Source organism: Lissotriton helveticus, chromosome 1_1 (genome assembly GCF_964261635.1).
Source record: "Lissotriton helveticus chromosome 1_1, aLisHel1.1, whole genome shotgun sequence".
Classification (NCBI taxonomy): Eukaryota; Metazoa; Chordata; class Amphibia; order Caudata; family Salamandridae; genus Lissotriton; species Lissotriton helveticus.
Genome location: NC_136057.1, coordinates 1,954,038,480 through 1,954,064,258, shown reverse-complemented (window position 1 = coordinate 1,954,064,258; position 25,779 = coordinate 1,954,038,480). Strand labels below are relative to the sequence as shown.

Below are 25,779 nucleotides of genomic sequence, written 5' to 3'. Positions count from 1 at the left end.
TATACACACATGGACATCTCTTTTTCTTTCTACTAACTCCATCGTTTTCATCATGGCGAAAAACAATCTAAAGATGGAGTCGATGCCCATGCACACTATCGTCCAAGGGAGAAGTCACCTATCTCGTGACTACAAATACTTCTTCCAAGACGACAACAACATGCAATCATCCGAGCTCAACACCAGGTGGTGATCTAATGCTAAGTGTGAGACTCTGCAGCTCTACATGCCAAGTACAGATGCATACTGGTAAGTAGCATTTTCCTTTTTAAACATTGTGCGTGATTTTTGAGACTTTTTTAGACAAAATTGAAGTAATTTAAAACTTAATCTTGAGTGGGTTTTGGATTAGCATTATTCTTAAAATCAGGACGTGGTATTAGGGTTGTTTTCATTTTTAGCATTAGCTATAATGTCAAGGATTGGGTCTAATAATATGGGGTTTACTTTGGGCTTCATCAGGTTTATGTTTTGGCTTGGTTTTAAGATTGGACTTGGATATTGGGTGAGCATGATGCCGAGGTTTAAAGTTGGTTCATTTAATTTTTTTATGTTTTTTTAATTGATTTTGGCGTTGTCTTATTTCGAGGAGTGTACTTTAAGGCTAGTCTGAAATCTAGCCCCATAAGGATAGTACTGGGTTGCAGGTTTCATACCAGTCTCTACACTTGGGAATTGGTAACCCAGGCATGTAATTCTACGAAGATAAAAATGTTAAATATTTACACTCGCTAGTTACTACAGTGTCTACTTTTATTTTTATTTTAAAATCTGTTTGAGTCTCAGTGTGTTTGTTTTCAAAGAGGATGGCGTCAAATATCATATAGTGTGTTAAAACGATTCATTTTGTCAGTTGCTCTTTAAAAACTGAAAAGCACCAGTGTATATTTAAGCGTTTTTCTTTTGTTAAATTTCTGTCTCATTTACTTTAAGGGTTTGCCTTGTAGGTCAGCTTAGTTTTGGCAAAGGAAGTTGTTGCTGTATTGGAAATCCTCAAACATTCAAACTTGTACAAGGGTTGGTTTGAGCACCTTTCTAAGTCTTTGATGTAGGCTATCTATTCATCAGATGTCAAAGCTATTATTATCCTGTAACCCTGAAAACCAGTTGAGTTTAAGGTATTAACGTAACCCGTAAAAGAGGCCACTTATTTAGATCATTGTTTTCTCCCAAGGCTTCTTGCTACACATTTTCTTTATATGTAAGTGACAATCATGTTTTACAAATGGAGAAAAATATATTATTTTAAAGCTCTGTAAGGATTCTGCTGTGTTGTGTTTTGTGACATTTGTGCAAAATAGCCTAAATTCTAAAATAAGGAATAATTCTTTGCTTGATTTAGCTTTGAAGTTTTTGTTAGCTGCCACCTCTCCCATTTAGAAACTGTGAAATTGAGTTGTTCAATACCATTTTTAGGTTTTGCCTACGCAATGCGTACGAAGTACGCATGCGCTAGCAAAATCTAATGATATCTCTATGTGGGGTCGGGTATCCGCCCCCTCCTCCCATTGGCTAGCTCCATAAATGGAGGCTAGCCATTGGTAGAGGGCTCTGTCTGTCAATCCCAGACCAGATTCGGGGGCGTTCCCGAGAATTTTTCCCTTTTGGCTACGTCACGCGACGTCAGCCAAAAGCCGGGAACGCCCCCGAATCTGTTCCGGCATTGACGGCACCCGCCCTCAATACCGTCCCTTGCCGATTTTTTGGAGCCCCCTGGCAGGTGCCCACCCTGCCAGGGACATTGCCGCCTCTGAGCAAGTGCCACCTCGCTTTATATTTTAATTGAAGCCGGTGCCCACCCGGCATTGCCCCGTGTTTACACCGCCGCTGTCCGGCCTCCCGACCCCAGGGCCGCGCTGCGATTGGCCGCGACCCGGAAGTCAGGTAGGCCGGGGGCGGGACAAGCGGAAGTGCCGGAGAAGAAGAGCTCCAGCGCAAGGAGAAGAAGCCGCCTGCCGTGTCCTTCCCTGGGCTCCCAAGTGAAGGGGGAGCCCCAGAGTTCTGGCCAGTCTCGAGGGAGGAGCGGGAGTCCTCCAGCCCCTGGCCGCCCTGTGTTGCGTAGGTCCCGCCCCCCCAGCGCGGACAAGGAGAAGCAGCTGCGCCCACCGGCAGGACTCCATGGTCGAAGAGGAGCCCCGCCGCCGCCCGTGAGAGCACCCGGCCCCAAGAAGCGGGACCGGGTGAGGAAGAGCTGCAGCGAAGTCCCACCCCCCCCAGCGCGGACAAGGAGAAGCAGATGCACCCACCGGCAGGGCTCCATGGTCGAAGAGGAGCCCCGCCGCCGCCCGTGAGAGCACCCGGCCCCAAGAAGCGGGACCGGGTGAGGAAGAGCTGCAGCTTCCCGTGGTAAGTGTTCCAACTTGTTCCGAGGTGGAGTCAAGTGTTACTGAAGTTATTCTACAGCACCTCTTAGGGATTTTTTCGGCCTCACTGCTAGCGGTGAAGGGTACATACCACCCATCCCTGCTGTTGTGGTGTTGCCTCCCACGGGGCTCTGGGTCACACGCCCTTCCATGTGACCAGGTAAGCTTGCTGGCAAGAAATCCAATGTGCGTATGTGACGGCCTGACCCATCTGGTCCCACGTATTAGTTGCGCAAAGGACTACTATACTTCTGTGTGTACATACTTATGTGTGTATGTACTATGTGTATGCGCCTGTGTGTTTGTGCGCGTGTCTGTGCGGGTTTCTTCATGTGTGTACGTCTGTCTGCGCATTGTGTGGCTGAGTGAGTGTGCCTGTGCGTGTCAGCTCGTCCGTCTGCATGTCTCTCAGTCTCTGCATATGTGTCTACGTGTTGAGTATCAGTGTGAGAGTGTGTAGTGTGTGTGTGTGTGTGTCCGCCTGAGTGTGAAAAAATGTGCGTGCAGTGGGGCGGGCACACATTGCACAAGGGCTGTCGTGACGCCGTCGTGCCCCGAGAGGAGTGCACTATCCCAGGACACATTCTGTGTGTGTGTATAAGTTGCTGGCGATGCCCTTGCAGATTAGATGAATGAGGGTGAAAACCCTTTGAAACTGTTCACAATTGCCCGGTACGTCTGAGAAGAAATGGTGGTTGTCCTTTAGTTAAAAAATTTCAAAGACTCTCAGTGTATAATGGCTAACATCATAGTCTGCTAATGTGGTGCAAGATAACTTGCTGTTCATAGTTTAATTTGCCTGTGCTTCGTTTTATAGTGGAAGTGCCTAGCTTAGCCCCTTGCGTGGAAAGGCGTTTGTCTTGTCCCTCTGATCTCTTTGGGCTAAGATACTCTTTTGGTTCCCAGATTGACTTGTTAAAAGAGATGCTTCACTGACTGCTGAGAAGTTTGCACTGTATGGTGTCTTGCATGTTCCATGAATTGTAGCTCGTGTTTTTCCCATTGGTTCAGTGTTTACTTTCTTGGTATTGTAAGTTTTATAGTGGGCTTGGTATTCCCATGTGACATTATCTTTGATGCATACTATGGCCTTCATTACAGTACCTTTGGCAGTGGCATTGGAAACCTGCAGTTTCTGTGATGGCGGGCAAAATAAAACTAGATTAGAACGGGTTATTGTGCTTTGTAGTCAAGCCATGTGATCACCCAGACATCCCGGGCATGCGTGGTGTAAACTTGGCGGGGGAGGTGGGGGGAGATGTAGAGGTAGAGGTACCTCCCGCACCCTCTGATAACCCAGGCGGCCTGGCATGTTTTTTTTTTTCAAACCGGGGTTGGGTGGGGAGGGGGTTGATGTAGTGACCCCTCCCCGCCCTCTGATAGCTCTGCAGGTCTGGCCTGGTGTTTGTTTGCCTGCCAGGTGTGTGGCTCACATTACAGCCGCAGTGACTCATCTCCCGCGGGCAGGCTGGGAGCCTGTCTCACACCCAAGGCCTATTCTGGGGGGAGGGGTGGGGTGGACGCTAATACCGACTGCCACAGGTCCCTACCTATGCAGCACCAAGCCACCCCCATTCCGTCCCGGCTGCCGCAACTCCCAGTCCTACTGCCCCACCCCCACTACCTTGTTTCCCCTGTCCCAATCTTATCTTACTGCCCACCCCCAGTCCTTCCCCCTTACTGCCCTGCCCTTCCCCCTTACTGCCCTGCCCTCTCGCAGCCTGCCCTCTCGCAGCCTGCCCTCTCGCAGCCTGCCCTCTCGCAGCCTGTCCACTCCCAGCCTGCCCTCTCCCAGCCTGTCCCCTCCCTGCCCTTTCCCAGCCTGTCCTCTTCCAGCCTGTCCACTTCCAGCCTGCCCTCTCCCAGCCTGTCCCCTCCATGACCTTTCCCAGCCTGTCCTCTCCCAGCTTGTCCACTTCCAGCCTGCCCTCTCCCAACCTGCCCTCTCCCAGCCTGTCCCCTGCCTGCCCTCTCCCAGCCTGTCCCCTCCCTGCCCTCTCCCAGCCTGTCCTCTCCCTGCCTGTTGTCGTGTCCCGGCGGCAGCAGGCAGCAGGCAAGAGCGTGCACTGCGTCCCCGAAGTAACAGCCCTAAAGCAAGCAAGAAGTACGCACCCCTCCCACCAATCCCTGTTAGGTAGTGGAAACTGTCCAAACTGGGGTGCAGACAGCCCCTCTCACCTTTCGGCCTGGTACCACTGCACCAGCCGCACTACTTCCCTACTGACCGTTCTCCACTTCAGCCCCGTCTAAATCACAATTCCTGCTTGTGACCTTTTTGCCTGCTTGTGCTTGTTTTCGTGACCCTGTTGCCTGCTTGTGCCTCCGTGTGCCCCTGTTGCCTGCTTGTGCCTCCGTGTGCCCCTGTTGCCTGCTTGTGCCTCCGTGTGCCCCTGTTGCCTGCTTGCGCCTCCTTTTTCGTGCCCCTGTCGCCTGCTTGTGCCTCAGTTTTCGTGCCCCTGTCGCCTGCTTGTGCCTCCGTGTGCCACTGTCGCCTGCTTGTGCCTCCGTGTGCCACTGTCGCCTGCTTGTGCCTCCGTGTGCCCCTGTCGCCTGCTTGTGCCTCCGTGTGCCCCTGTCGCCTGCTTGTGCCTCCGTGTGCCCCTGTTGCCTGCTTGTGCCCCTGTTGCCTGCTTGTGCCTCAGTGTGCCCCTGTTGCCTGCTTGTGCCTCCGTGTGCCCCTGTTGCCTGCTTGTGCCTCCGTGTGCCCCTGTTGCCTGCTTGTGCTGTGCGGGTGTGTGTGGAATCCTCTGTGTGGGTGTGTGGGGGGCTCTGTGTGGCTGTGTGTGTGGGGGGCTCTGTGTGGCTGTGTGTGTGGGGGGCTCTGTGTGGCTGTGTGTGTGGGGGGCTCTGTGTGTGTTTGTGTGTGTCATTTGCGAGAGATAAAGATAGTGGGATTGTAAATGACAATGCCATTTATTTATGTTAAAAAAAACATAAATAAAAATAATGTCAAGAGCAATGCCAATAGCTCTAACTTTAACAAAGGCAAAACCATTGCATTGTAAATGCTTGTTATTTTTATTTTGTTGTGGTACTTTTTCAAGTTCTACATTTATGGAACATACTGTAATAATTTTTGGGGAGCTTGCATGGATATTAAATACATCAGTAGCAGACTGCATTCCGAGAGGATTCTTCAGTGACTTGCTGTTTTTTAGGTTGGATTTACTAGAAGAAATTATTGGGTTTTAAATGATAAGGTATTGAACTTTAGAATGACAATTTTAGTATGTTGAACAGCAGTGTATTGCACAATGATAAAAGATATTTAATATAGTCTTGTTTGGTGCATCACTTGTTTCAACCATCCCATTCCTTTAATCCATATCCCCACAAATTGACGCACCTAATAACTCTGCCCCATTAGTAGTATCCCTTAACATACTATAAACCTCAATCCCTTGAATTATACAATTATAGGTTTCAGTTACAGACAGCTTTCAGTTGTCTTTTGTAGAAGACCTGTTGTGGACAGTAGCACTAGTTACAGTGGACTTTTTGTCAGCCCATTGCTTATTTTCTGCCGTTCTTGTTAATATCCATTTCCTTGCTTCTTATTCAGAAGCTTGTTTTGTCTTCTTGTATGTCCCTTCCCTGGAATATAGCTTAATTAGCTCCCTTTTGGATGAATGACTAATATCCTAACGCTGCTCATTTTCCTGAAACTACTTTTTTCTTTTTCTGTCAGTACTCCAGGGCCTTGTTCAATGCTTTTGTCACCCTCCCAATTATGCTTTTTTCTGCCTGTTTTTAAATTTATTTTTCCACCCTCCTTGCCCATTTCTCATCAGTTGCTCCTTTGCTCCCTCCTCCAACCCCCTCTGTTGCTCCTGCCATCTTGGAACGTTAATTGGGAGTTAAAGAAAAAATTGCTATTGCATCATTATGTATACGTACACATGCACTGATGTGTATACTTTATCACTCTGCCGTGGCTTTTTTTGCCTATGATGTGCTGCATTAGAACACAATATATTCTTTCCCATTTTTAATTTGTTTTAATCTTTTTGATGCGGAACAGCATTAGAGAAAGCATTGCAAAACTAAAAGGTCGGACAATGCCCTTGAAAGGCAAAGTCTGTTGGCTTGCCAATGATTTTTCTTTTTTTTGTTTTTGTTGCATTTTTGGGGTGCCTAACCAAATGGCACCTCTAAAATTGCAAAATGGAGCTTCTCTTCCACAAATTCTGCCCCGTACTCCTTGTGACTCGCTGCACATCCACAGGGGACTGCAGCAGCAACTACATTTACCAGCACAGCTGTCCCTACAGAAGCAACCACTACTGTGACAACAGCAGGGACAAGAACCGTAAGTGAACAATGGCTGCAGGGTCGGCAGCAACAACCACTACTGTAACCATTGCGGTTTACTACAGCTGCCACCATTGCAAGAACAACCGTTGTCAGCAACGCAAGGACAACAGCAGCCACCACATTTGTAACCACAGTAGGAGCAACAGCAACATCAACTGACACAACTGCACTGGTAACGGATGCTACCAAAGTAAGGACTGCACCCACATCACCAGCTGCCACCACAGCAGTTGCAACTGTTGCCACAAGTCACCTTCACAGCAGCAACACAATCTGCCAATGCAGCAATAACAGTTGCAAGGACAGTAGGGACCATAACGGTAATGAAGACCGGTATCACCTAAGTAACCAAAGCTGCCGCCATTTGATGAACCTCAATAGTAGCCGCAAGCTCTAACCACAGCTAAGACCATATCATCAATCAGATAATATCACGGTAGTGCTAGAAGCAGCCACAATCTCCTCAACCACAGCAGCAAAAAAGTGGAGCCAGAACTCTAGCTACAACAGTTGCTACCACTGCCACCGTAGCAACATCTCCTTCAACAAATTGCGAGCAAAGCACGGACATTAGCAATAATCACATCTCCTTCCACACTTGTAACCACAGCTGGTACCACAGCAGTATAAACAGCACAGTGTCAGCTATAACCATGGCAAGGACCACAAACGCCACCAAGATATGGAAAAGGGCCACAATCGCCTCAACCACAGCAGCAAAAAAGTGGAGCCAGAACTCTAGCTACAACAGTTGCTACCACTGCCACCGTAGCAACATCTCCTTCAACAAATTACAAGCAAAGCACGGACATTAGCAATAATCACGTCTCCTTCCGCACTTGTAACCACACCTGGTACCACAGCAGTATAAACAGCACAGTGTCAGCTATAACCATGGCAAGGACCACAAACGCCACCAAGATATGGAAAAGGGCCACAATCGCCTCAACCACAGCAGCAAAAAAGTGGAGCCAGAACTCTAGCTACAACAGTTGCTACCACTGCCACCGTAGCAACATCTCCTTCAACAAATTGCGAGCAAAGCTCGGATATTAGCAATAATCACATCTTCTTCCGCACTTGTAACCACAGCTGGTACCACAGCAGTATAAACAGCACAGTGTCAGCTATAACCATGTCAAGGACCACAAACGTCACCAAGATATGGAAAAGGGCAGACTCAATAGAAGAGACCACAGCATCAACCACTACAGGATCTAGAGCAGCACCATATCTACCACCACAGTTGGGGCCTCAGCAACAACAGCAGTCATGGCTGGCGGAAGTGACCATGACTCATACCATAACTTAGACCAAAACAACCGCTAGCACACAGCAGAGGCCAGAGGCAAAATTGTGCTATAATGACAGCAGGGAAAATGCCTGGCGCCATAGCTGGGGCTATTGCAGTGAAAACACCTGAAACACTGTATTAACCAGAGCTAACACTACAGCAGCCACTATATTTCTTGCCACACCAGTGACTACTGGTATCACAGCCACCCCACTGAAGCAACAATAGTTTCAAGCACATTAGGGATTACAGCAGTAAATACAGTTAATCGTCATTCTGAACACCAAAACTGAGACAAAAGCAGTGACACATCTGTAAACACAGCAAAGTCAAATGCTACTGCCACGGCACGGAATAGCAGTAGCAACAGTGTTCTCTAGAACAGAGACCACACCAGCCAAAATAGCTGACATCAAAGTTTGAACCATAGCTGTAAACACAACTTGAAAAACCGCAGCAATCAGATTTGCTGCCACAGTAGAGACCACCGCAAAAACAAATGTCACATTAGCAATAACTACAGCACTTACACAACTAACAATAACACCTGGGACCCTGCATTTATCACAGCTACTACCATGACAAAAAGAACATCCGCTGCCAGCAATGGAGAGATAACAGGAGCGACTACAGTTGTAATTATGAACATGAGATAAAGTGAGAGGTTCCTCCGAGACTTAGTTGAGCCTGGACGTGTTCAATCTTTACGTTTAATCTGTTCAATCTTTTTTTACACTTCTGGTCATCCTGATCAAGTTGTTTGGGTTATCATAAGTGTTATATGCCGACTATACAAAGTTCATGGTTCTGCTCTCTAAGAACTGTTCTAGTATGGGCGATTCATTTCGGAACTGCATGAGCGCAGTTAGCAAATGGATGGACATTAATTGTCGCAAATTAAATTCAGCAAGACAGAGGCCATCTTTTTTGGGAACAATACCTCTTACTGGTCCCCTTTATGGTGGCCTGATGATCTGGACATTCTCCTTACCTTTGACAGCCAAACCAATTACCTTCCCTCCAGTTTCTGGTCAATCGTGAAACTGATTCGGAAGGTTCGACCTTTTGTGCCACCGGATGCAGTAAAAACGCTGGTGACTACGCTGGCATTTTCGAGACTGGATTACAGCAATGCGTTATTTGTAGGGATCAAAACTCAATTGCTGAAAAAGATGCAACGCCTGCAGAATGCAGCTGCCAGACTGATACTGAACATCCCTAAGCATGAGTCAGTTTCTCAACAGTTGGGAGCTCTGCATTGGCTCCTGGTTAAGAAGAGGATTATTTTTAAGACTCTTTGCATTACATTTAAGGCACTGCATGGAAACGGTTCTGCTTACCTAACCTCACGTATAGTATACTACACACCATCTAGGAATCTCAGATCCGCACAACGCAGAATGTTGCAAGTGCCCCGGTTCAGACAGAGCCGCTGGGGAAGAAGGAGCTTTCTGGTGGGAGCTGCCAGGCTATGGAACCTCCTCCCGCTAACAATCAAAACTAGATCAGATCTTTTAGCATTTAGGAAAAAAGTAAAAACCTGGCTTTTCCAAACCGATATCTAGCTTCCATCTTCAGACTAGCTTCACACTCCCTGAGTCCTCTAGCGCCAAGACGCCTCCGGGCATTCGTTGCGCTCTATAAATTGAATAATCAAATCAAATCAAATCTTACATCCGTGAAGAAGGCTAGAAACCTTGACGTCATGCTGGATGATAAAACTTAATTCAAAGAGCAAGATAACAAGGTAATTTCTTCCTCCTATGCCCTTCAAATCATCAAGAAAATAGGCAAGTGTGTTCCATTTGATGCTATAAAGACAGTTATCATGGCATTAGTCCTATCTAGATTAGACTACTTCAACGGCCTCTCTCAAAATTTACAGAAAGGTTCCTTGAATAGACTTCAAATTCTACAAATTCTGCAGCTTGCATGCTCTTGACTGTCCCTAGATTCCACTCTGCATTATTAGCCATTAGCAGGTTACATTGGCTGCCTGTGAAGCAGCGTATAGTTTTAAAAATGTAAATGTATTGTAAATGTATTTCGATTTATATAGCGCACGAATCACCCAGGGGTCTCAAGGCGCTTGCTTAGGGAACCCGTCCTGGTATTCCCCTGTGAGATACCCCGGCAGGGTATTCACAAGGTGAAAGCCAGGCATCCCGCCGCGAGGGGCTGTAGTGGAGATTAAGCAAGCTATTGCCCAGAGTCGCAGAGTGTGACCCCATGAGTCGAGTAGGCACCGGAGCGAGAATTGTCGAGTCCGTGGAATTTTTGAGCCCGAGACCCGCCGAGGCGGGGAATCGAACCCTGGTCCACGGCTGATCTCAGCTTCCGGGTCTGCCGCCTCTAACCACTGAGCCACGCTTCTCCACTGACTTTAAGGCGCTTCACAGACAAGGTCCCACTTATCTGCAGGAGAGTTTTAGATAGTATTTGCCTGGGAGTACTCTCCGTTCCAGCTCTGCCAGTAATCGGTTGTTCTTCCCTTTAAACGCTCCTCATGAGGAGGTAGGAGCTACATTACTTGTACAGCCTTGTACTGAAATCGACTTCCCGTGGATCTCAAATCTGCTACTTCCCTACTAGCATTTAGGAATTCCTTAAAAACTTGACTATTCAGATAATAGAAGTGGTAGGAGCTTCTGATCTTATCACTTACAGCTCCAAGACACCGCCACAAATGTGTTCCGCCTAACAAGTTACCTGCATTTATTCATTCATTCATTCATTCATTCATTCATTCATGGAATGTTGGAATGAGTATCCACCCCTGTTAACTAATTTGAAGCCCATTCCAGTCCATTGTTTTTCTCACTGTGCCTCTACTTGAATGAACTAAATAAGCCTTTGTTCTCCCTCTAGTAGCTCATAGTATGAGTCAGGCCAAAACTGACCCTGAGGAATTTGAGTCCTTGTTTTTAGTGAGTACCGAAAATCCTCTCTGCACTCCCAGGATCCATTTCATTGGGGCCTTTTTGGGCTCTGAACCTACAAAGGCCTTCCCTCCCAAACAGGATAACCCATCGCTCTAAAACAAGGACTACTAGTTTATTTGTTCCAAAGGGGCCTTGAATTGGGGCGCTTTACGTTTCCAAGCTTTCATATGCTTCCTGCACTAGGATGAGTTGCTCGACAGTCGGTCAGAATCTATCTTGGTCCACTGTAACAAATGTGCGTTTCACTAAAAGGACACACCAAAACCCTGCACTCTCACTTTGGAGGCAAATATACCACTGCACCTTTAGAAAATACACTTTGAACAGCACTTCCTAAAGACGAGGAAAGGACACAGCACTCCCTTTAGGCAAGGCAAGAAAACAAATTCTGGTGCATTTAAGATAAAACACACAAGTTTATTAATGCAATGTTTTGAATGGTAGGTCAAATATATCAGTAAATGAAGATTCCAAAATGTCAAGTTGAACAATTAAACGAACAACTGAAATAGAATGCAGTATATGCAAGTAGCAAAGAGTAGAAAATATATACAAGAGAGCATGGTTAGGAACACCTCACCGATTACATTTGCATCATCCTTGTCAACTCAAGCTGGGGGAAGCCCGTCAACAGCCCAGGAAGGAGTTCAATCAGGACTCAAAGTTCCGTCACCTCCACAGCAATACGCCTATTCTGTGGTGAGCTTCCACTGAAGGCTCACAGCTTTAGTACCATTACTCAACATGAGGCGAAGCTTCTAGAAAACCTTGCCCCCGTCTCATAAGAAAGAACCAAGCTGGCTGTACTAGTCTGAGTCAAGGCCAAGACGGAGGCTGGCCAAGCTCCCGTATTTTGACTTAGAGGCAGAGTTGCACATTTCACAGACACTTACCACAACATATTTCAGTTCACCCTGGTCGGTGAGGTGCGAAAAACAAGTAAGGAGCAGAAAGACCTTGAATATGAATCGCAAGCACTGCTGTGCATGCAGGAGCAAGGCGAAGTCAGACATGAGGTCATGTCAAAGACCATAGTAAGCACTTATAATTCAAGCACTGCGGTGCACGCAGAGGCAAGGCAAAGTCAGAAAACAAGATGACATGTGGCCATGTCAAAGCTAATAGTAAGCACTTATAATTTAAATGTACAGTTCTACTCCAAGATAGCTCCCTCTAAAAGACAGCAAGATTACAAGACAGAAGAGAAGCAGGACATGTGTAGGACCGTCCTACATTAAGGCTAGGGTAAAATAAAACATTAAAGTCAGTTAAAATGGTGGTCGTCAAAGGTCATCATTGGGTGCCCAACCACAAGAGTGGCTGTTTCACTACATCCACCTAGCTCTAGTGTCAACCTGCATTGCCAACCCTTGCTTACAGCCTTCTAGCGGGGGTGTCTCTTTCAGCAGCTGCATAAGTGTTTACCACAGACTCCTCACATTTCAGGGTCTTTGAGGGGAACTGACTGCAGCGATCTGTCCAGCAGTGCTTTGTGGAATAGATCGGGCTTGAAGGTTGTTTTTCTGGTCCTGAAACTTTCCTCCCAGTGGTCAAGTTCATAGGTTGATCTTGTCCCTGTGGATTATCATCACTTTATTCTGTGTTCAAAAGCAAGAGTATACTCACTCCCCCTTCGATTTCCCTGCTGGCTGTGGTAATGTGGGAGTTGGCTAGCTCCAATTTGAGTATTTCTGGAAGTCATCTACATTGTGGGACTTGACAACCAGAATCTGGACAAAGTGAGCAGTTGTATTTATTTTCCATAGAGTGAGGTGTCCTCAATACCTATTTGAAGTAGCTGGAAACTTCAACCCATCTAAATGTTTTCTATTCACCAATACTCCAGGTATGCATTTTCACCTCTTTGGTGGGCAGTGGGTCAGGTTCGATAGGGATAGTGAAAGTTGTGGTTTGTCTTTTGCTCCAACCCTATGGGTTTCCAATAGTTGTCCAGAAAACAAGGAACATCCCAAAAGCATTGTCATTTTGGTAGACCCTGCCTGGTCTTACCAATAATAGTAGTTGCCATGGTTGAGAGCCTGTCTTCAGAGGGCTCTCAACAAGCTCACCCAGAGATGGTACCTACAACCAATGGTGGTTTTAGCCTTAAACCCAATTTAGTAAAATTCAGCTTGTGCTCCCCCTTCCCGAGGAGCAAACCTTGGCTGGTCAAATGTTTTCTCAGAACAGAAAATTACCAGGTTCTGGTGATGCCAGGTTTTCCTCAGGCGCACGTAACAAGTGGCTACGGTTCAGTTATTTTCCCTTGCCAACAGATGTGAACTCACTTACTGCTTGGTAAACCATGCCATTTACTTTACAAAATAGCCAGTTAAATTTGGTGCTTTTTTTAACGAATCTGTTTATTGTATTTTGACCAAACAAACAACAGTTACACATCCCCCCAACACCGAAGGCATGTGGACAGGATTTCGCGCAACAATGTTCAGTTACAGCCTGAAATTACCACATTGGATTCCTGTTCACAGCCAGAGTTCCAGAGTCTCTCCGATGGTCTCCACCCTCGTGGTCTTCTGAGCCAGGTTCCATGTAGGCTTCCCTCCATGCGTAGCGCGACCAGCCCCAGGCATTTTACCCAATTCCTTCCCTCGATTCCAGACAGGGCCCCAGACCTTGTTGAACTTCTGGGGATATCCTCCAGCGTAATATGTCTGTCTCTCAGCCACCATGCACCAATCCATTCCTTCCTCCCATTCCTGCCTTGTCTGCAACATCTTGGCACCCCAGTGTTGGAGGAGGTCTCTTTGGGCCACTATCAGCGCCAAGTTACCAAAGAGCTGGGCATACCTATCCAGAGACTGTTCTCCCCCCGCCACAAATGCCTAGGGCAAAACCAGCTGGGGCATAAGTCGTATCTCAAGTCCCAGTATCTCTGACAATTGTTCACCAATTCTATCCCAGAATGCTCTGATCTTCCGACATTCCCACAAGGTGTGAAGCAGGATGTTCCTCATGCGCAGGCAAACATCGTCCGTTGCCCTGCCCATTCTAAACAATTGTGTCCTCATGAAGTATGCCCTATGCAGTATTTTCAGCTGAATCAGCTGGAATCCTGCCCTAATAGCCACTTCACTAGGGTATCTGCAAGTCTATCTCCAATCATCGTCCTCAAGGCTGCCCAAGTCTCTCTCACAATTTCTCCCTCTGGGAGTCCAGCAGCGGGAGGGTATTAATCAATAGGATAGAATAAATGCGGGACACTGCGTGGTCTGTCAAAGGGGCCCCAAGCACTCCATTTTCCAGTACGGATTCCTATTCAATGGTATAGCCGATGGCCCCACCCTTTTCTAGTATGTATTTCATTTGCCGATAGCCTAGCACCGGACTCCCTGCAAGTTGAATCTGATGTCTTGGTGGACATCTACAAGGCCTTCCTGACAGCCATTGGGTCCTCAGGAGACAGTCCGGAGGAGTTCTCCACTGCCAATAAGGTTCTTGGAAGACACCTGATGGGCTTGTTTAACCCATAGCCTTGGTTTATTCAATCTGCTGTTTGCCTCTGTTCGTAATGGTGCACCAACTCTTCAAGGCCATGAACTCCTTTCAACTCAAGGTTTATATTTTGCTTGAATTCATTTTTAGTTGCCGTAACCTTGGCTACATGAGCTTCAGGCCCTAACCGCTGCTGAACCATCCAATAGGTTAACTAGGATGCAGTGATTCAGAGGACTCCTCTCACTTTTGCCCCCAAACTATTCATCGCTTTTCACCTGAAAAGCAATATTTTTTTTCCTACATACCTTTAATTGTTTATCTGGCTATAACCAGAACCCTCTGTTCACCAGTTGTGAACTTTGTGTGCTATGTTACTGTTACATCTGAGGCGTTGTTTCAAAGGCCATTACATTGCAGTACATCAGGAGGATTGTTACATTGCGGATAAGTATTTAACTTGCATCTATGTTTAGGTTTTTACTTCTCAGCCCTTTACTTCACAGGTAAGTGCATTATATATGTGTGTGTGTGTGTATGTGTGTATATATATATATATATTATAAAAATAATATATAGATCGATCAATGTCATTTTTATATATGTGTATGTATAGATAGATGGATATAGGTCAAATTTAGAGGTGCAAGTTAATTGCTATAAATTGATGTGTAAAAATTAATTTAATATTACATTATTTATTCCCAACAATAAATAAGGTAGACAGATTTTTATTCGGATTAAAGAATTGGGTATTTTTTATTTTAATTGTAAGTTATTTAATCAACAAAATTAATACTTTTTATATGGGGAGCTTATTGACGTAGTAAGTGTTTTAGGGATAAGCTGTAGGTAGTGTATTGGGGTAGTCAAGTGTTTTAGGCCTTAGAGAATTGTGTATACGGGCAGTAAGGAGTTTAAAGGGCTCTGGATGGGTTGTATAAAGCGGTTGGAGGGAGTTAACAGGTTTAACAATAACTAAGTTAGACAAATTTCTATTCTGTTTAAGGAATTGGGTATTTTTATTTTAATTGTAAGTTATTTAATCAACTAAATTAATAAATACGTTTTTTGTATGGGGAGTATATTGACGTAGTAAGTGTTTTAGGGATAAGGAGTGGGTAGTGTATTGTGGTAGTCAATTGTTTTAGGCCTTAGAGAATTGTGTATTAGGGCAGTAAGGAGTTTATAGGGCTCTGGATGGGTTGTATAAAGCGGTTGGAGGGAATTAACAGGTTTCAGGAATTACTTGTGTGTCAGGCTAGAATGGGAATTTAAACGTGTAGATAGTGACATTTTAAAATATAAAATGTTTACATTGCGGAAAAAAAATATTTTAGAATTGAAAATTGTTGCTGCTAAAGCCACCACTGCTAGATAAATTACTTATCTCCTGTTACGCATGGGACAGACCCTCCAGCATACTCCACTAGAGTTTAGGTGGGCGCTGTGACATTCTTTAGACTTGCCCCTGCCAAAGATATCAGATAGTTATGCTCACTGTCCCACATGTATTCTATGAGAATTAGGAAGTGTGATCGCAAAGGGAGTCACGGTTTTTCAGCATGCTTTACTGTGCCTGTTGACTTTGGTGTGAGGTCTCCAATGCTTCTTTCTCCCTCTTTACTTTGGATTCCATCTGCAGTCAAGTTCACAAGCTCTTAAACCTTTTTTCCATCACTTGCTTTACACAGTCCCCTCTATCTTATTTAAGTGCTTATATACTCTTATTACATTTTTTACTAACCGATATTCCCTAATATACTATTTTATACCTGAATTATGTTGATGATCCGATTATTGTAACTTATACATTTTTTATTAAAACAAAGGTGTTTTCGTGCATTTGCGAGAGGGTCTGCAAAAATGTGTTTTAGGAAAACTCTTGAAAGTTCTTACACTTTTGAACACATTAGTATTCTTTACCTGTAGCACTTTGAAAAAGTCAAATTGTAAACTGTTTTATCATTTCTGACTTGGATAATTTTAACAGTGTTATACAGATTTGGAAAACGTTTCCCACCTTAGAGCTAAATATAACGTTTCTGTTGGCAGAGCTAAAAGGTTCCTGTTTTATCCGGTACAATGGATGAACAGTCGCAAGGCATTCAGAATCCTCCTGTTCAGAATTTTCAACCACAGGTACTAATATTATATGTGGTTTTATGATTGACTGGACACGGTTCTCGCATGCAGAGCGCTAACGTTTCTAGTTTCCTTGCGAGCATAGCTCATGAAGTCGTGTTTTGTATTTTGCATTCTTCTACTATAGTACTGAACAAGATGACATATAAGATAAGGTGTACCAGAATTCAAATAACAACAAACCAACCCTTGGAATTAGGGTATGCCTTTGTACTTTTGATTTCACTTGGTTTCACTTACAGGTCCAGATAACTTAGGGGTCAGTTTAAAACTTGGAAGGTTTCCCTAGATCTGAAGAGATATTATATTGAGTGAATAAAACCCCTTATGGACCCATTTCCTCATACCAGGCACCACATCCCTATAAAGCAGCAGGGGCAAGGTTGGTGGAAAATCTGTCTTCCGAAGTCCAATTGCATTTGCTTAGAACAAAATTGGTTTTTTTGGGGGGGGCGGGGCTTAAAAATAAAATATATATATCATATTATTATTAATACAGTGCTGTTCAATGAAGGAAACTGACTGTGCGTTTAGCAATCCTTGCTAAGACGGTGATGAATAATTTGCAGTTTGGCGCTTAATTTCACAGGTTCATCTGCATTGAGAAAACAGTGCTTTCTGAATGAAAAATACATTATGCTGCTCCAGAGGACGTGAGGTCAACATATATAAGGAAATTCCAGCTATGTACTAGCATATTACCATTCTCAACATGTGGGGACTCTGCTACCGAGTTTCTGAACCATGACCTGCTTCCGGAGCTCTAAAATTGAGTTTTGGATGCTCCGAACCTTGCATGCACACGTATCCTAAATGAGCACGCTCCCTGTCCCTTCGTTTATTAAGACGTCTGCCGGTTCACAGTTCCCCCAGCATAGGGTAAGGGAGGGATCCTTCTTCTTTGACTTTCATCGACTTCCCTTTGCGGAAGAAGTGTGTAGAAAGAAACACTGTTTACAGTTTTCCCTCAGATTTTTAGCTATTTCTTCTTCATTCTTCAGTTTCAGTCATTCAATCTGCATAGCTGCAGCTGTAATACTTTTGCATCATGACTGGCTATTTGCAGCAGTAGACCAGCATAGCTTCTCTATTTCAGTGATAGTCAAAATGTTCACGTTTACTCTCCCTTCGCTACTATGTAAACTAGAATTCCTCTGTTACTGTCTTGCATGCAGACTAAAGTTGCACTTATTACTCATAGGACTTTTAATGAGGCCTGACTCGCCTGACTCCTCGTCTGCCCCTGTTTGGTGCACAGGGTAACTGACATGAAGAAGTCTGCTGAGTCATGAGTTTAACCCAATGTTTGATCCCAGTATTCTCTGAAGCATGAGGTAGAAAAAGTAGAAGAGGCATCAGTAGAGTCCAGTTCCTACTTAGTTTGCCCCTCAGGTCAGGCAATAGCTGCTGTCTTGTTGGAATGTTGCTCTGACGCTAGAAGTGTACCACCTTACCACTCTAGATCGTATAAAAGCAGGATCACAAATCAAACTCTGTGCTTAAGGTCTTGGGACCTGAAATGGGGTTCATCTCTACATGGCTCAATCACGTATGTGTACTTCTTTGGCTGTCTCCTATCAGCTAATGTGGAATCAATGATAGACCATTCAGCCTTATGCCATCTTTAAGATCCGGAGCCACTCCAGATGGAGTTGCTTAGGCCAGTGCAGCTCCCTTTGAATCCAAAGACTAGGTTTTGCCTCCATGTTGCCCCCATTATTAGCTTGAATGCTGTTTGAATACTGTGTTCAAAGCTGAAGGCCCAAGAACACTGCTGCTTCATTCCTTCCCCATCTCTTCAACAGCTACTGGCTATACCCGATCTGCTCTCCGAAATCATCTTATTGCTGCTCTAGTGGTTAACCTAAGATTGGCAAGACCCCAGTAGATTGGACCCAGGATGCTTCCATGCATGAACCAATTGTGAGAATGTGCCCTCTTTCTTGCATGGTATGCCCCCACTTTTTGCTGAATTGCTGATCTGCTTTGACTGAGTGTGCCCTGGGCTCCTGCCAATCAGGTACCCAGGGCCTGTTTTTCATCCTTAAAACTGCATTGAAGCCTAAACCCAATTGGCATCTCTGGCCACATGTCAGCCCCTGGTAAATGGTACCCTAGGTACCCAGGGCACTGTGACCAGAGAAGGCCCCTAAGGGCTGCAGCACGTATAGTGCCACCTTTAGGGGCCCTGTGCCCTGACACTCACACACTGCCTTGGCAGGCTGCATTTCTTGGTGCAGAACAAAACAAAGAGTCGACATGGCACACATCCCTCTGTGCTATGCCCACAAAACACTGCCCTGGCATACATCAGTCACCCCTCTAGCTGGGTGCCCTATGCCTTTGGTGAGGGTGCAGGTGCATGAGCCCTGTACCCCTACAGTACCTTGGTCCATTCCTGGGCACTGTAAAGTGCAGTGCTGCCATTAAGAGTATATGGTGCTGGGAGGTTGTCTTTACGAACTCCACAGCACCATAATGGCTACACTGAAGACGGAGAAGTTTGGTATCAAACTTCTCAGCACATTAAACCCACACTGATGACGGTGTGGGATTTAATGTAAAATGCACGACAGAGGGCATCTTAGAGATGCCCCCTGAAACTCAACCGACTCCCAGTGACCTGACTGAGTGGCTGCCGAGGCTGCCACTCCCAGACATGTTTCTAGACCCCTGGGTCGAGAGCTTGCCGCTCTCCTCTCTGGGGCCTGAAACAATGCACATCCTGGTACGAGGTGCCAAGCCTCCTCCCCCAGGAGGGGCAGGGTTCACGAAGGAGAAGGTTCAAAGGCATACCACCTTTGTGAGCATCTCCAGACCACTTGCTGTACTCAGCAACTGGTACCCACTGGTTCCACCCTCCACTTTGGAGGGGAGGCCCGGCGGTAAAAATCAGGTGAGGAAGAGAAGTGTGCCCACCTTTGCCAACTCCACCCCTAGGGTGGGGGAGGCGAGGTGAAGCACAACCTCGAGTCCCCGCCATCTTGAGGATAGGGGGACCCAGCCTACCAGGGACAGGCTCCTGCCCCTCTCCCACTGGAGAGTTGCAGAATAGGGGGTGTACCCACCCCAGGGAAGGGACCCATTGGTCCTTGACCTTCACCTACCTGTAACGCCCCTAAATCTTGTATTTAGGGGCACCGTGAACCTTCCATCCTCAGATCCCAATTCCTAAACTACAAGAAGAACAAGAAGAAAGAATACCTGCTGTGCAGTTGCTAACAAGAGGACGACACCAATTGACGTGGCCCCAGCCCTACCGGCCTGTCGACCCTCGCACCTGCTCCTGCTAAACCCTGGTACAAAAGGGGGTGGTGATGGACGGAGCATCTGAACCAATCAAACACTCACACCTAGTCAACAGATCTGGGTTCAATCCATCACCGTTCTTTAGCCCACTCTGCCACCCCATTTCAGCCATTGCCATATGCAAATCAGTCTGACCCTGTACCTCATGGGAACAGTCCAGCCTGAACTGCCAAGCCATGCCTTCCCTGGACCGGAAACAAGCTTCCTAGGACCGGTTTCTGGCATTTCAGCCGTCTTCAGCCTGGCTTGCTTGAACCCAGTGGCAAAGTGAGCAAGGTACTCCCGTCTGAGCATACCCTGCCAACTTATGGCGAACAAAGCGGTACAAAAGGGGGTGGTGATGGACCATAACCACCCCCTTTTGTACCTGCTAAACCCCAGCGTCTCCAGTGGTCAGCAACCTCGAAAATCCCGGAGGACCTGACTGCCTTGCTAAACTAAAGACTGGGACTCCCACGAGCAGGGGCTCTGCTCAAACATCTGCAGCTTCTGGTGCAACCAGGAACCGCAAATCCAGCACACTCTGCACCTGCCGAGCCCGGCCAGTGCCCGAGTGAGCAAAGACCACGAGGACGTCCCACCCGGCGACTGTGACCAATAACGCAGCGCCCAAGGACCACCCTCGATGCTCCTGAGGACGCCTGCAGCCTCAACACCAGGAACCCCAACCGCGACCAGCAGAGAGTAAGATTGCCCGACGCCTAAATGCACCCCGGTGCCCCAAGGCCCCCTGTGCCCAACTCCTTGGTGTCCACCCAACCTATATCTTCCCACCTTACACCTCGAAGTGGTGGTCGCACCTGAAGAATCTCCGTCTCCGAGCCTGCAGCCTTTGTTCGTCTCTCAGCTTTCCCATTGAAATCCATTAGGTGCCCGACGGCCCAAAAGCACCCTGCACCCAGCCGCCTCAGTGCCATCGGGAGTGCACCAACTGTTCTGTTCGACTTTCCCACTTGCCCTGAGTAAGCGACCAGGAGCTTCGCTCCCACCGCCGTGTGGCTTGCTTGCTAGCAGCCACCAACCAAAGGCCCCCTACCTGCTATAGGCTAACATTGGGCCTTCTGTCTCTGCACCCGGCTGCCCCTGTGCCGGGGAGGGTGGAACTACAGTACGAACCCGAACCTGGGAGACCCCTGAGTCTTACCCCAGAACCGTAACTCTGCCAGTTGAGTACTTACCTGAAAGCCGATAATCTACTGTTTTTCACTTGGAAATTCTTCTGTGTCGAGTTTTGAAACTTTAAAATATTCACTTAAAATCGTCCGATCAACGAAAACGAAATTACTCACCTGATATCAGCAGAGATCCCAGTGCTGGATTTAGGTACCCAGCACTGACCAGGAAAAGTGATTATAACTGTGATTTTCCGATTACCTGATTTTCCTTCATAGGATAACACTACCTGGTTTTTACCAGAAATTCTTCTGTGTCAATTTTTTTCAAAATACAAATATTCCTTAAAAATCGCCTGTTTAACAAAAACGATTTCCTTCAACTGTTTTCAGGAGATGCACCAGGGCTGAATCCAGGATCCAGTCCCGAGTAAGAAAAATCTTCGTAAAGTAAATTATATTGCAGTTTATTTAAAAATCCCATTGAGCTCAATATTATAATTGTGTTAAATTTGTGTTGCCTATTGCAACCCCTGTATCATATTGCATTCAAAGTCTATTTCTCATTGAAAGTATTCAACGGTGGCATTTCATTCTGAGAAAGTATTTTATACCAACCTGTGGTTCTAAAATAAAACAACAATATATTTTTATATACAAAACAGTTGGCCTAGAGTTCAGTTCTTGAGTGTGTGAGACTATTTGCTGACTGAGTGTGTACATCAAATGCTGTACACTGTCCTCTGATTCTGCCTTACTGCTCGACCAAGCTACCACTTTAGAAAGTAAGGTTCTGTCTAACTTTAACCTCTGCCAAACCTCTGAGGACTGCTGGACTGTGTACCTTACTATGGTGCAGTATATACAGAGCCACTTTCTTTCACCAATGTATGCTTCTACAATAATAGCTGACGTTTTTAGACCTTTTGGTAGAGGCTCAAGAGAAACCAAACCGCTCTATTATTTGATCAGCTGGACCGGTTTGGTTCATTTATTGGTAAAGTGGTCGAATATTATAAGATGAAGAGTCCCATTTCACAATGCTATCCAGACAGTTTCAGTAGGCCTGCTCCTCCTCATTGAGAAGAAGTTCACCATTTTCCACCAGTGAATTCTGATTACCACTGATGAATAACTTCTCTTAGGAGTTCGGAACCACTATACTGTACAGCTTCTTTTTTAACCTACCTCTAGGGCACCTATGCATAAGGAATACCACAAAACTTGTGAAGGAGGTCAAGGGACTTCTCCTTTGTGAGTTATGTAGCCATTATTGTCCACTGAAAGAGTCTAGAGGTATTACTTTCATTAATTCCCTTTAAAGAAAATAGAGGGGTACTCTGTCTGTTCATGAACTTTAGGATATGAATAATTTCACTCGTCTAAAGAAGTTCATATTGTCATCTTCGGCACAGTTCTGTCATGATTAGCTATGTTTAGCAGACATCCAAGTCTTTTACTGTAACTTTGTCCATTCTGCAGTAACACAAAATGTTTTTCCAATTCACACTGGAATATCAGCACTGCCCATGGTGTATGCTGTAACTTGGTCTCAAAGCAGCCTCCCAGGACTACAATGTATCCGGGTAGAGGGGGGCTGCTTTGAGGCGTGAATGTTTTCTGGTATCTCTCTCTGACTCTCAGCTATATGTTGTATAATTGGGCTTGTAGTGAAATGGGTTTTACCCATTTAGTCTGCATGATTGTTCTTAGCTTTTTTTATTTCCCGGTTTTTAACCTTTACTATGGGTGAGTCTCAATACTCCAGTCTCAATAATCACATGGCAATTGGACTGTAAGTGTTTACTGCCAGTGTCCGCCTTTTAAGATAAAGTCTCTGTGATGCAGCTATGGTAAAGGGTACTTGGTCGGTTACATGTGCACACGTATGTGGGCTGTACTTGTCAGACCACCTTCGTGCACAACCCAGTAATTGCACACATTTAGCATGGCATAAGAGGGAACTCTGCAAAGGTAGATGTTGACCAAGGGGTAGACCATATAATATTAGTGGGCACTCATTGGTAAGGTGAGTGGGCCTTAATAGATTATTTGCAGTGTCAGTGTTATATATAGGGAGAACTCTGCCTTATAGTGCAGTTTTGTTCACATTAGGTCTACAACAGAGTATAATGAGGTATCAAACTGGGGTAAAACGTGTACGCCAAGTTTGAATATGCAAGTCCCAAGAACCTACATATACACCTTATGGGAAATCCAGAATCGTCATATTTTTTTTGATCCATCTCGGGATCAGATTCCAGGCCTTTTGTCACCCAGCTGGGCCAAGTTAAATACTCTGCTCCTCAGCAGAGGGAACAAATGCTTCACCACAAAAAAAGGAGCAATTGATAGTGCTTCACTCAGCTCTACTGAAACGGAAGGGGTGGGGAAGAAAATATGAATCAGGAAATTAGCTGTCAAACTGTGCTAAGTATGAGACAACCCAGGATCGCTGAGCAAAGGAGGGAGCTCAGACATTTGGAGCCAAACACTGGAGGGGCTCCCCTTTTAAGTTTTGGTGGGAAGGTCTGTGACAGCAGTGTCGGCTAGGGGTAGAACCGAGACACAATAGAGGAGATGTGTACTGATACCACTTGATAGTGCCATCTTGGAGTGTCTAAGCATTTTATGCAGGATGGTTGGAACAGATATGGGTGGTAATGTGGCACGCTAGGATTGGCCAGAGGTGCCTAGCATCTAAAACTTTCCATCCCCACTTAAACACATTTGCACAAAAAAACAGAGTTGGACAGAAGAATTGGATCGCAGCAACACTGTGGACAGCTAGAAAGACAAGCCCCCTGATACTGTAATAGACCAAGGGCTTTGCCTCCAGCTTACCCCAGTGAATCTCCCCAGGCTGGCACCTTTACACCCCTAAGAACCAGTTGGGGGAATATCTGGACTTCTGAGCCTCAGCTGGAGGAGAGGAGTATCAGGGACAAAGCCGAAGAGAAAAGCTGTTGCAGGGATCCAGTGGTTCCAGTGCCCTAGTGTGCCACTTTGGAGGCCAGGATGCTAGAGCGCGCCACCCGGAGCAAAATAAGCCCATGATCAGGCAAATCTGCCAAGTAGAGCACACGGTATCTTGGAGGAAGGATTTGACCTTCGATCCCCACTTCAACGACACAGTGTCTTGGGCTCTGCTGCAGGTCTCCAAAATACCCTCAAGGTTGGCCAGTGCCTAAGGGTTGGCACAAACGTTATTAATAATTTATAATCCAGGAAGGAAGCGTGTGTGTGGCCCCCTCCCCAGTGATCGGCAAGGCTCGGAGACCCCATCCCCTGGGCCAGCATATGCAAAGAGGTGGCCCCCGAAACTCATCCCAGGGCCCACAATGCAGGGAAGGTGCCTGGCACTCCATCCCAAACCCTGGATGAGAAAGCTGAACAGGGAGCGTCACTGTGCACCCCACAATGGTGGTGGACTCACCCCTGCTGCCCATGCCTATGTGTAGGGGGAGCGAGGTAGCCACTGTGAAGTCAACACCCTGCCTGCTTGGAGTGGGAAGGGAGAATTCAAGTGTTTGCTCCTACGCCCACACAGAGGCAGCTGGTCTGGTAGCCGGCTGGGGATGGCCTCCCCACATTGCCCCCATAAAAATACATGTCCGAATGTCCTTCGTGGGACCGGGCACACCCAACTAAAAAAACTTTTTAAAAAAAGAAGTCATGGGCTCAGTGTCCTGCACAACAAAAAGAAGCTGAAGCCGCTCATCAGGTACACTGGTCTTTATATACATAGAATTAACTGGCACAGGCTGCTCCCCTCTGCCCCATTCCTCCTTATTCCACCATTTGATGGAGGAAGAGAGCTCTGCAACAGACTATACCTCCCGGCCCTTTTGGCTGAGGAAATTGACAGTTGATTGTGTCCTGAGACAAGAGGTGACATGTGCCAGGGAGAAGAGGAGGCGATGGCCTGCTCTAGCCCTTAGGAGCAAATGTTGGTAGGCTGGCACAGGCAACTGTTGGGCAAGCTCTGGAGGGAAATGGTAAAAGAGCTGTCTCCCAGGGGCAAAAGTCTGTGCTCCTGACGTTGCCTTCCTCACGGAAACCTGGATGAACGACTCCTCAGCGCCCGACATCGCCATCGCAATCCCAGAGGGCTACAAGATCACCCGGAGAGACCGCGTCAACCAGACTGGAGGAGGCATCGCCATCATCCACAGGGACACCATCCACATCACGACCAACACCGACGACACCCTGAAAACCGCCGAACACCTACACTTCCAAATCCACACCGACCCGAGGACCACCCTCAGAGGCACCCTGATCTACCGACCCCCGGGACCACGCACACAATTCAGCGAGGACATCGCCGACTTCATCAGCCCGCATGCCCTCCCCTCCGCCGACTACATCCTCCTGGGGGATATCAACTTCCACCTGGAGAACAACAACGACCGCAACACCTGCACCCTGCTCGACAACCTCGCCAACCTCGGACTCAAGCAGCTGGTGTCCACCCCCACCCACCTCGCCGGACACACGCTCGACGCCATCTTCTCATCCAGCGAAGACATCGCCTTCAGCCACGCCACTGGACTCCACTGGACAGACCACAGCTGCGTCCACTTCACCTTCAGAAGAACGACGATCCACCACCACCAGCAACCGGTTGCTCGAAGAAGCTGGAACAAGATCACAGCCGACCAGCTCGCCGCTTCCCTGAGCCAGCACCCCCCCGCCAGCTCAGCGAACCCCAGCCAGGCCGCCGACAACCTCACGAAGTGGATCATCAACTGCGCGGACGAACTCGCCCCACTGAGGACCCCGCCTAGCAGACCCGGCAGCAAGAAGGCCCCTTGGTTCACCGACGAACTCAAGAGCTCCAAGAA

The 25,779-nt window shown here is 46.7% G+C and overlaps 1 protein-coding gene across 2 annotated transcripts in view; it reads left to right on the top strand.

Annotated features, from left to right (window-relative positions):
- Positions 1 to 25,779, top strand: part of NEK7 (NIMA related kinase 7) — a 364,704-nt gene that overhangs the window by 65,021 nt on the left and 273,904 nt on the right. Inside the window, exon 3 of one of the 2 annotated variants that reach the window (XM_078643944.1) lies at positions 16,422 to 16,508. The exons of the other annotated variant lie outside the window; for it this stretch is intronic. Coding sequence (XP_078500070.1) covers positions 16,452 to 16,508 — 57 coding nt within the window. The 5' untranslated portion in view covers positions 16,422 to 16,451. The remainder of the gene's footprint in view (positions 1 to 16,421; positions 16,509 to 25,779) is intronic. 2 annotated transcript variants of the gene reach the window in all.